Below are 12,209 nucleotides of genomic sequence, written 5' to 3'. Positions count from 1 at the left end.
ACTGAAAGGTGGACCACAGGAAGTAGGGCAAGTCCCCCGGCTCCTGGAGAAATACACAAACCCCAGACCGGCAGGTACTTGCTGGGAGCAACGGCCGGCCGTGTCCACAGTCCCAGCAGGTATCCGGGCCTCCAGAATGGGGGAGTAGGAAATGCGGCACCTCAGAGGTAGCAAAGGAGGGGGCTCATCACTCTGAGGCCGGGGAGGCTTCTGGTCAACCTTGTTTGATTATTTGGAAATGCACACCTACAGCCAAAACAAAAACCAAAAGCTAAATAAAATAAATCTGAAAGCAACAAGCAAGTAGGCCAAGACTATTAAAACATGCTTTCATTTTATTTTTTGGCTTGAAAAGAGGCATTACAGCCAAAGCAAGCAATGGCCTTAGAAAATCTTCTGTACTTTTCAATCCAACAGTTGCCCCCGCGTGCTCTCAAGAGTCCACGTTAACTCCAGTTCTGAGAGCTTCCTTTAGTTGTTATATTCTTGTAGCGCCTGGGCCATGAAGAGTTTGCCTAGGTTTTGGGCAGTGAACTCCTTAATATTCTGGCAGTAAGTGTTAATCTGGCCTGTGTGGTTCGGAAGGGAAAAAAAGAACAAGTCAATATGTGCCATGAGTCATACAGGGATCAACAACAAGAGAATCAGCAGTAAGTCTTTCTAAAATCAGGAACTTATATGCGAACATATATATATGTGTGTATATATATACATACATACACACACACACACACACACAAGCTCTGTCTTGTTAATGGAGAGAATGAAGGAAAATCACAGTCTTCAAAATGATCTTCAGCAGGGGCCACATATCAGCTGTCTATTACAATGTACAGTCTACGCAGACCTGCCACGCACTGCAACTAAGAGGTATGGGAACATAAGACCACAGTTGGGAGATTAACCCGACTCCCCGATCCCAGCGTGAGCAGTGCAGGAGTTCTTCATTTTGGAATTGTTAAGGGTCTATGCAGACGATCCCTCCCAGCAGAGGCAAAACACGATCAGGATCCACCCGAAGAGCGAGCCCCACAGCTGCTTTTTCGTGTTACAGCGTAGCTCTGTCCAGGGCGGCAGGCCACTGGCTAAGTGAACAACTTCTGCATGTACAGCTCGGCGACACTGCTTGCATCTGTTTATGAAGTCACTCTCGCTAGCGTTTTCCACAGCTTCCTCCATCGTTAACATCACCTCAACTTTGCAGTCAGCCCCCCCCCCCTCCCCCCGCTGCTCGATCATCTTTGAACGCCGAGGGGAACTAGAATGAAAGGATATTAGCATTTTGCTGCCAACTTTTGGAAGAGCCACTGTGTTTGCTTGTTTCACAAAAGTGAGATTGTGTGGTATTTGCCCTTCTCGGTGTACTTATTTGATGGCAGCCAAATTGTGCCACTGGGCCTTTCCGTACCCCATCTAGGCAAGAACCCTGGCTGCACAGTGGCGAGCAGCTCAGCTGCTACCCACAAGGTCCGTGCTCAGAACCCACTAGCCACTCCACAAGAGACTGGCACAGCAGGCCGTGCCCTTGAGGGGTCACGTCCTTGGAAAGCCTGGCGGCCACATCTCTGCACCACAGGATTACTATGAATTGGAAGATGCGGTGGGCATTTCATTATTGCCACCTTTGGGCCACTGTGAAAGGGGATGCGTTAAAGTGAGTACCGTTTTCTGCTTAGGGTCCTGCCTTTACCTCTTGTGGGTGGGACTCAAGGCCTGGGATGGCTGGGTCATATAGTAGCTCTATGTTTTTAGGCAACTGTGGAACTGTTTCCGATAGGAGCCATGCCATTTTATTACATTCCTATCAGCAACAGATAGTGACTCCATTGCTCTACAGCTCACCAACTACTCTGTGGATTTTCTGTTGTCAAATCGAGCTGAGGGAGTATTTCATGTGATTTCAGATCTGAGTTCTTCTAATAGCTACTGGCATTAGGTATCTTTTCATGTGCTTGTTGGAAAACGGAATGTCCTCTGATGAACTTCTCATCCATGCCCTTGGGCCATCGGTTTGTCATTGGTTGTCTTTCTGCTGCTAAGCTGTACATAATTTCTGAAAGTCTAAAAAGTGCAACGATCTTGAAAGGATGTTAAGGACAATGTCGGTTTTTTACATTTAATGTATATTAGAAAGTTGGAAAGAATTCAGTATTCTTTCATCCAAAAAATATACAAGAGTTGAGAAATTGTGCAAGATCAGCTTTTCTGTGGAGAATTTTTTACTCTTAATAGCTCTTCATGAGTGGATCAGCCAGAATGGATCAAAACGGATTTTATCATTTGCACAGACGACTACTTTTGATTAATGCAAACAAGTGCACATTTGGCTAATTGAAAAGCTAGCAATCCAAATCCACCCAGAGGCAGCTTAGCAGATAGGCCTGGCGATGATTGGTCCTTTTCTCACACTTGGGGCCACCATGAGTCAGACTGGATTCGGCAGCAAATATTGTGTGTGTGTGTGTGTGTGTGTGTACATGTGTGCGTGAGAGAGATTAGGTTCTGACAGCCACGAATGTCAACATATTTAGACCTAGTGCTACCACAGGTGGGCAAAGTCAGAACACTTGGTTCAACGCCAGTTAAGCACAGCTTTACGCAGACTTGGGCTCAAGGATAAACTAGAAATTTGAGCCAATCATCCTTTTTTCATTACGATGGTAAATATTTTTTTCTTCGTTTCCATGAAAGATGCCTCAAATCAAACCTTGTCATTTTAGAAAGTTTCTAATGCCATCTCAAAATATTTAGATGTATACAGAGTGAAATACTAAAAGATATTAAATATAACACAGACTTATGAAGTCCTAAGCTTCAGAAATTACAGGTGCCACATTCAAATTCATCTTTCTAGCCCTGTAGACATTGGAGCTCTTGGTCTTTCTCTGCCTGTAATGTTGGCTGCCTTTGACCCCTCAAAGAGACCGGGACGTGACCACGTCTGGCTCGGGCTGACACAGTACCTGCAATGAGCAGCGAGTCCATCCTGGCCGGGGCCTGGGGGGGCTTGAAGAGTTTGGATAAGTCCTCCTCAGGGAGCGGTGGCTCTCCTCGGCTCTGACGCTGCATATTCTCCTGCTGGCGCCGCTGCTGGTACTACAATCCAGAGGGAAAACGCTATCATTGATCAGGTGTACAGCTGCCACTGCAAGGTCAGTGGGTCAAACCCACCATGTGCTCCGGGGGAGAAAGATGAGGCTGCCTGCTCCTATGACTGCTTACCGTCTTGGAAACCCTGTGTTAGGTTTGCTATCCATCAGAACTGACTGAGTCTCCACTTGGTTTTGGTTGGGGTCGTAACCGTTCCCTACTGATGTAATCTGCAAAACCCCTATAGCTCTAAATGACTGACTTAGTCTTAGACCTGTAACCACTGGCAGCTCTTACATCTAAGTAGCTAAATAGGCAACAGTGCCATCCTGGGCTGTAAGAGTCTGCCTAGCCAAATCACAGAAATAAAACTGGCATGTCATGGGCCTTCAAAAGCAAAGGAGTTGTGATGAGTGACTGAAAAGGAGTAACATTTACAGAATTACAGACACTTAGCTGGAACGAAGTAAGGAAGTCCTACACCGGAGAGCTCTGTAATTCTGATCACGTTCTCATGCTCGGCTGACTATTATTCTCAGAGAGGATCACTTCATGCCTTAGCAAAGAACGAGTACCAGATTCAGGTGGTGTTGCAAAGACTCAAATAACGCACTTTTACGGTTCTCTGCAGAGAATATGGGAGACGCCGTGCAGCGCCCCGTCTGCTTTTTCAGTACAGGCAGCCTCCATTACAACACAGCACATGCGGTGTGGTCTTCCATTAGGACACAGCACATGCGGTGTCGTCTACCAGTTTTCTTGGCGGAACTGTTCGTTAGCAACATGTTCTCCCTCACAATTTGCTGGTGTGACCCCTACAGACAAAGGTCAGATCTGTAAAGCTACTAAGAAAAGGCAGCAACCCTGAAAACAGAAAAGGAGTTAGTTATTTGACATAAGTCAGAACTGACTTGTACAGTCATCAGAAGGGAACGCCCCACACGCTGTGGACTACCTGCATACCTGTTACACGTGCGCACACGCTGTATAGACGAGCTAGACACTTGTAGGCCAATTATAATAAAGAGCTACACTGTGAAAGGCAGAACCTATGCAAAGCAGAGCCTGTTGGAGAGAAAGCAAGTATTTTCTATTCAAAGTAGAGAAAGGGGTACGGCACCCTGTCAATGTTGGCAAAGCTGCCAGACCTGGGAAAACAAGGCGGTCCTGTGGAGCCCCACCTCTCACTGTTATCACTGCATCTGTGAATTGCTTTAAACCCACAAGAACACAAACCTACATAAACGCAGCTAATACCGAGCCAGGGTGGAACCCTACACAGAGTAACCTGCTTCCTGAGGGTTCCTGCAGCTACTTATGAGGTAGGAGAGCCAAACGGTTACATTTCTAATGGTGCTGGTGTTGAGTGTGAGTCAAATTTTGCTCAAGACACTCCATTTCCCAAATGTACCTTTAAGATACAGCTGCCTGAGAGATGACGGAGTGGGAGGGGGTGTTCCCCTCTGATACCAGAGGCTAGTCTTTTGCCAAAGAGATGATCCGTGGTTTGGAAACATCATCTCTTCTGTTGATGAAGATACTTTATTACTTACGCCTTCTCCATTATAAATAGGGTAGAAGCAATAGATTGCCTGACAACACTATTTTCACTCTAAATTTAGCGGCACCAAGTTCACAGTACATTTTGCAGACACAGAAGAGTCCTATGCCGGCTCTGAACGGGAAATAAAATGGTAGCATTTCAAAGCAAAAATGGTCCTGCACACTGCTCCAAGGAGGGTGAGAACCGCGTGGTCTCCAGGCAGCACCAGTAAAGGTAAAGGTTAAACGACCGCGGTGTCGTGTACATGCTTAAGAGAACATTCGGGTGATTGAGAGATTTTACTTGTATTATACTACCTGTTCCACAGTAGAGGGTCTTTTATTTCCTATCAAATTGCTTGTTCTTAATCACAACTGCTCAGTTTTTTAAGTGAACGGAAGATTGCTAACTATGCTGCAATGAGCCACTACCAAACCAATTATAGTTAGTCAAGAAATGAGCTGTGACATTTTGGATTCTCTTTGCCTGTGCTTTCTCAATAAATGTAACATCTCTTATTTGCATAACCTTGGCTTAATCCACCTAGACATTTTCAAGTGCAGTTTGTAAATTACCTGAGTCATGTGTTGTGTTGGCTGATACCAAATGCGGCCCAAGCCCCCAGTTTATCAGTTTAAAATATAAAGGACATACAACAGTTTGTAATCACAAGGCACTACGTGCTGAGTGAGCATATCAAACATTACTATTACTGTATTAAGATGTAGTTTTATCTGGAAATGTTTGATTTGTTTTTAAACACACAGAAGGGTACATTATGTGCTAAAACACACATTTGACTGATTGGGTTAGGGATGATCTGATCTGAACTACTCTGGATTAAGTACAGTTTAGGCTTAAAGGCAGGTAAGACCATATTTGTTCATTTGTTTGTTATCCTGGTATTGCCTATAAACAAGTGTGTTTGTGCAATGTCCAAAACTAACGTCCCGTTTCATGGGATGTACTGTGAATGTTAAGTGACAGACGACTATATCAGGAACACACTCTCTAAAGAGTAATACAGAGTAGTATTAACAAAAAATCTGACATACGACAGAGTAACATTCAGTGATCATTTTGAAGATGGCCCTGAGCGCGTCGGAGAGATGAACTAGCTTGATGTTTGTTGAACAGACACACGATACAAACCTGATGTTTCTGCTGCTGCTGCTTGCTAGTGTTCCTCATGTACGTGTTGTATTTAACTATATCTTGGCTCATTTCATCCACTCTGTCCATCAGCAACTGTAGATTCTTCCCCAAATGGTTGCTGAAATGTAAAGTCAATATAAGGACGTGTCATGGTCATGGTTTTGCCGTTGCTCTAAACAAAAACTGATTTGCCTTTTCATACAACGCGCGCTCAAGAGAGTACACGTACGTGTGTGTACGTACATATTCCCATTCTCTCCCTCTCTCTCTGACAGAAGAAGAGGCATCACCCTTCCACACTGAACCTACCTACCCCTGGACCGCAGGCACCCCAAGTAGTCTGTTTCTTGTGTGCTGGGAGAGGAGCTGTTATCCATCAAAAGGCATCTCCAGCATCTATTTCTTAGGAACCAAGTTAACTCCAACTCTGAATCACTCACACCACCTCCTCAGCATGCCAGAGTCTACCTGTGCCTCAGAGCATGTAAACAAGTCATCCAAGGAAAAGACGACCAAGAACGCGTGCTGGGATTGGCTCTAAGAGGGACATGGCTCCTCGCAATTTCACCAATGAAAGAACTGGGACCTAAAACGCCCTGTGTTGTATATGAAATGTCGTCAAGAACGCTATTAGTTCTTAAATATGTCGTTCATGTAGGGAAAGTAAAACAAAAAGCGGAGGTGCTGCCAGATACACAGAGAGGGAAAGAAATCCCCTTTTTTAACACCCAAATAAAGCCTTATCCTCATCGCCAGAGGAAAAAAAAATTACTGCAAAGTGCTGCGTGTGCTGTTAGGCACTGCCAAGTGGGCTCTACCTCATAGCCTGCGTTCCACAGAACAAAATGCTACCTGACCCTGCGCCGGCCTCCGAGTCACTGCCACCTGGGAGCCCATCATCCCATGATGGGCTGAAGCACATACAGTGATGAAAGCAGACAATACCGCCGCGGGTACAAATACGTGCTCCGTGACCAGTTCCCATAACGCCCACCAAAATCAATCTCTCTAGAAATAGATTCCATTGGGAAGAGTGAACATGTCGACTACCACAGGCCTTGAAGGACACAAGGAATTTAACAACAAAGAACCATTTCACCAATGACATTCGCAGAAAATTAGGTCCATTACCAAGAGCAATTTCATTGGGAATATTTTCAGTGCGGTTCCAACTAGAATACCAAAGCAGGGAATTCTTGGTAAGTGGTTCAGTAGCACAGCATTTTCGTATATTGCCAAGGAAACACAGAACTGGAAATGGATAACTTAAACAGACGTGTCCGTCCCAGAACACGGAGGGGGAACTCCGCTCTGGCCACAGTGTCATTTTCTCAGTGTGTATGGAGATACCAGGATCAGCTTATTGTTTCAAAAGAGGAAAATAAAAACATCATTTTTCACTTGCAAAAAGGCTAGAGGCGTATGCAGCACATTTAAAAATAGTAATAGTTAAGGCCATTATGGAATAAGTAAAACCAGAACTTCCATCTAATAAATTGAAAACTTAAATGATAAAGGAATGTGGTCATTTTCTTCACACTGTTTCCGGTAAACCAAAGACCTGGTATGCACACACAGGTTGTAAAAGGCAAGCCCAAAGCAAAATGTCTCCAGAGCCGATTCTGCTAGGGCATCTTACAAAGACGTTGATAGGAACTGACCTGTCACCATCACTTGACTTCAGATTAGAAATGAAAAACGGAGCTGAATGAAAGTTACATTCCCATCTTTTCCTTCACTCATTAAACTAAACGGCAGAAGACAAAAAAATATCAAAGTATTTGTCGAGAGCTTGGTTGCTATGGTGAGCTGGGAGCATATTTCCTGCGATTCCAAAGGCTTCCTTAGACAGACAGACAGACAGACAGACACGACAGGGCTGCTCTCGGGGGATGTGAAAGCACAGGGGTATTTGTGTGGGTGTGCTCAGCAACAGTGGCTTGGGGAACGGGACAGAGACAGACTGCATGAACCAGAGCTCCCGTGTCATAAACTGACTGCAAGAGAATTCGTCCATTACTAAACCACCTTATAACCTTACATGCTGAAAACGGTTCCTAGAGCAATGCTTTCAATACAGGTGCGTCCAATGTGCGAGCATGAAAAACACCGCTTTCTGCACTAGACAAACGTGTGTCGTGCATATGTGTCTGCAGTCGGCACCACACGAGCCCTGTCACCTGGTGAGATCGCACTTGGCCCCGTTCAAATTGCCATGCCCCTACCCCATAAAGGGAGTCTAGAAGCGTTCCCAAGGATCCGGGCAAGGGAAGGTGGTTTTCCACCACAGTCTCACCCACCCTGAGGCTGCAGAGCACTGGGCTCTGAGTCCCTTAGAAGTTCCTCCCTGCCTTTGCCCCTGGAAGCAGAAAAGTGTGCGTGTTCTCAGGGGCTTCTATCAAAGATCATTAGAAATCTGATAAACTGACTTTTGGCTCCAAACCTGCTGTTTAAGAAAACACAATTGATTTCTTTCAGCCGTTCAGCTAGTATAAGACACCGATCGCCAACTCCTCCAGACTTGTAGCAGGCCAGCTGCTAGCTACCTCACACCACCCAAAATCATGAACGTTTAAGGGGCATTTAAAAAGGGTATGTACATAGTTTCTCGGCCTTTTGGCTAAGATCAAGTGTAAAAAGGGTATGTAGGGGGAGCTTCTTGGGGAATTTCCATTGCCCTCTCATTCCACTTTCAATGAACTTTTTAAAGTGCCCTTGCATAGGACTCTGTTCTCTTTCTGTGGGGAGAAAATCATTAAACCCATACCGGGTACAACCTGCTGAGGAGCGCCTCAGGCAGCGTGGTACCAGTGTAACACGTTATGTATGGTCTCGGCAACTGGGCTAATAACTTAGCTGACATTTGTCACTAGTACAAGCTAGTGTCTAGCTCTGAAAAGATGGTACAAGCTAGTGTCCAGCTCTGAAAAAATCAACTTTTTTGGTAAAAACCCCCAAGGGCAAGTGCAGCAGCAAAGGAAAGCGGCGCTGTCTGCCTCCTGCATGGTATTCAATGACCAGGGGGAGCACTGGAAGACGGGCTCCCCGGTAAATACGCTCAGCCAAATAAAACTTGGCCTGCTCCACCTGGGGTTTGACGGCACCTGAACTGAAGGGCGCTGCCCCGGGGCTCTTAGCCTGGGGCAGGGCTCAGGATTCCAGAGCACGTCCCTGCATCAGGTTGGCATCTTGTCCTGTGACCTCAGGTGGGCTAGACAAGCACTACACATAGCTGTACACATCTCATTAACCAAAAAATGTTCCCAAGGAATTTATTTCTTCTTTTATAGGTAACGTGTATGTAAATCAAGGCTTCCGGCTAGTTCTTACCAGATCCAAGTTGTGTAAAATATGGGTTTATCAGCACGCAAACCAGAGCATCGAAATCGACGTTGGGTCAACGTCCGACTGGAAATGCCATCCTAATGACGTCTGAGAGAAGCACCCCATAACACACAGGCTTCCGAGTCTTCTGAGTCGGACCCAGGATGCCCTGCTCCACGCCTGGTACCTGTGCACAGCCTTGAAGGCGCAGCTCCCCCAGTCCTGCCAGTCCTATTCGCCCCTGCCAGGTTTCCCATCCCAGGGCTCCATTCGGTTTAGCAAGCCCAGGCTGTTCTGATTTTGCGCGGTGAACCAGTCTGGACTGGTCTGAGACCCTAAGTCGACGGCTCTCCATGAACATGGTGAACCCTGTTCAAGTGAGGAATCTTGTCAGGCTGGCCGACTCACCTGCTCGCAAGGCTGAGCAATTCGTGTTTATCTGCAACCGCTGATTTCTTCTCAAGTTCCCACATCAGAACGTTGATCAGATGTGAATTTTTTATTACAATCGGCACTTCTTCAAACATGTGCTCAAAGGTGATCGTTGCCTTTTTCAATCTGTGAAATATGTTAGAAATACTTTTACACTGGTGGTCAGAGTGTTAAATTGACTATTTCAAATATTCTACCCAATTATAGGCCTTCTTCAGGATCTTTTGGTGAGTTCCCTTACTAAGCAGTCTTTTTAGAAAGTGAGAGAAACAGGTGGAGTGCTTTCAGTACCTCTGACGTCTTTGAGTTTGGGACCATGTTATCTATTTTCAGAAAGTGAAAAACCAAACTCACTGCCCTCGAGTCGATTCCGATCCACAGTGATCCTGCAGGACAGGGTAGAACTGTCCAGTGGGGTTCTGAGGCAAACTCTTTATGGAGTAGAAAGCCTCATCTTTCCCATATTGAACTATATAAAAGCCCAGAGAAATAAGATTCTTAGCAATGACAACAAAAGCCTACTCTTCATAATCCTGTCTTTTTTTTTACCATTGTGACTAAAATACAATTTACCATAGAGAGAGTTACAGAAGACCACCTAGAACATATTTTTTTTACGTTAATACCCAAAAAAAAACCCCAGTTAATAGACACATCCCCATTTCTGGAGAGCGCAATTTTAACTCTCGCAGAACTAAAGGGATGAGCAACTAGCAAACGCTCACGGGACTTGTCACGTACAATGGTTCAAACCCACAGCTGCTCACAGGCTGCCAGCAACTATGCCCGGGAATGGTTCTTTTCGATTCTTTGCCCCTTGCTTCATTTGAAGGCAAATGGAAAACTAGCAACGAACTGTCCTGTGTGGATTCAAAACCATTAAACTGATTTAAAACAAAAGTGAAGAATTAAAACAAAAATTTTTTTAATGTATAAGTATCCCCAATGGCACTAAGCAGGTCTGCAAACAGCTCTATCACTCCATTTTCTCCTTGTTGTTTAGACACTCTGAATTCCTCTTATCTGAGATTCTTGAATTTCTAGTAAGCCACATTTGTTACTGGACCCTTGGAGTGTCTCTCCTCCCCACTCCCTGGTGAAGCAGCAGCTCAGAGAAGAGGGCACCAACAGCCCCCAAGAGCCCTGCTCTGAGTTCAGGTCTGACAGCCCCGAGCACGAGCACGCTTCTCCACCTTCCTCAGTCAATCGGTGCTTTCTTCAAACCCGGCAGCTGATTAATTTCTCACCGCACAGAACTCACTCTAGGTGAGCACAACAGATGAGACAGTGCGTAAAGAACAGTCTAAACATGGGAGGGGGGAAATAAGTGGCACGCAGCCGAGCAAACGTTCTCCAGGCCGCATGGCCAAAGTGCTGCCGTGCCACCAGCCACCAGCGAGGACTCAGTAAATGTAGCAAACTAAACTTTTAAAGGGAAATGCCAAACCTTTACCATATGCCAATACTTACGCTTCAGGAGAAAAATCCTTTTCTTTACAAACTTCCATCAGTTTCGGAGTCAGTCTGTATGCCTTCAGCGAAAGAGATCCTTGGGCAGTTTTTATGGGATCTCAAATAAAGAAAAGAGGGAGAAATGACTCAGAATGTGTCAGTAGCAGTGCTCCAACATTGACTGTGGGCACATTTTGTTACTTATCCGGCAATCGTTGCAGAATAAAGATAAAACAAAACATAATCAGAGCTTAATCGGAAACAGATTCAAAGCTTTATTGCCAACGGTAAGTGAAACTTCAGGGTCCTACTTATTCTACCTACCAGAGAAGATTTTCCTTCCTACAATAAAAACCGAAGGCTCCAACTACAGTCAAGATAGTTTCAAATCGATCTCTCAGATAGCACCAGAAAGTCACCTTCCAGAATCAGGAGGGGAAAATGCCAATGCGGATTAAACACACACTGCACGTAATTCTGAGAGTTAACATGCATGACCTCCCAGAGGAAACGAATCTCTTCTAATAACCGCTCTTCAGGTTTCTTGCTTAAAATGGATTCTAAAACACAAAGCCACTCATATCAAAAGTGCTATCACAAACTGTCTTTTTACATTTTAGAGAAACTAATTTTGTTAAAACTATCTGCTCAGACACCCCGTGAGAACAAGAGCTTAACACTTGCTGTATGATAACGGCTCTGGGAGGCCAACAGTCGCCTCAAACCGGTGTTCACATTCATGTCATCTGAAACTTAACACAGTGAAACTTTTAGCAAGAGGTGATAAAATAAAAAACGAAAATAGATTGAAACAAGTGGAAAATTCATCAAGGTCTGATGATGCAATGTTTCCAGCCAATATAAGTCCACTTTAACAACTTGTTCTTTACTATAATCCAATTGTTAACATACTGAAACAATTTGGGGGCAGCTCCTAAGATTGATCGTATTCATTAGTATTTTTTCTGACAGATACTCGGGACGTTACATTTACTTCTCAGCTGGAAACTATACGCAAGTCTGCCAGAGATGGCAGCCTGGGAGTGTTTGGGGAGGGGGGCGGCTATAAAGCTGTTAAATTGCCTACAGTTCTGATACAGCACAGAACATCTGGTCTGGAGAGCTTGAGGAAACACCATTAAATAGGCCGAAAAGAAAAAAATCTTTGTGCTAAGAAACAGTCCAGGTTTTGTACGCTGCTGTCAGAGGCATT

At 45.0% G+C, this 12,209-nt stretch overlaps 1 protein-coding gene across 1 annotated transcript in view; it reads right to left on the bottom strand.

The window, feature by feature from the left end:
• Positions 1 to 315: 315 nt before the first annotated feature.
• Positions 316 to 12,209, bottom strand: part of EIF3H (eukaryotic translation initiation factor 3 subunit H) — a 107,716-nt gene continuing 95,822 nt past the window's right edge. Inside the window, exons 4-8 of the mRNA XM_075549344.1 lie at positions 11,015 to 11,114; positions 9,521 to 9,670; positions 5,786 to 5,906; positions 2,964 to 3,096; positions 316 to 569 (exon numbers count right to left, since the gene is read on the bottom strand). Coding sequence (XP_075405459.1) covers positions 472 to 569; positions 2,964 to 3,096; positions 5,786 to 5,906; positions 9,521 to 9,670; positions 11,015 to 11,114 — 602 coding nt within the window. The 3' untranslated portion in view covers positions 316 to 471. The remainder of the gene's footprint in view (positions 570 to 2,963; positions 3,097 to 5,785; positions 5,907 to 9,520; positions 9,671 to 11,014; positions 11,115 to 12,209) is intronic.

The sequence above is a fragment of the Tenrec ecaudatus genome, chromosome 5 (assembly GCF_050624435.1).
Source record: "Tenrec ecaudatus isolate mTenEca1 chromosome 5, mTenEca1.hap1, whole genome shotgun sequence".
In the NCBI taxonomy this organism is placed as follows: domain Eukaryota; kingdom Metazoa; phylum Chordata; class Mammalia; order Afrosoricida; family Tenrecidae; genus Tenrec; species Tenrec ecaudatus.
This window is presented reverse-complemented; position numbering and strand designations above follow the sequence as displayed.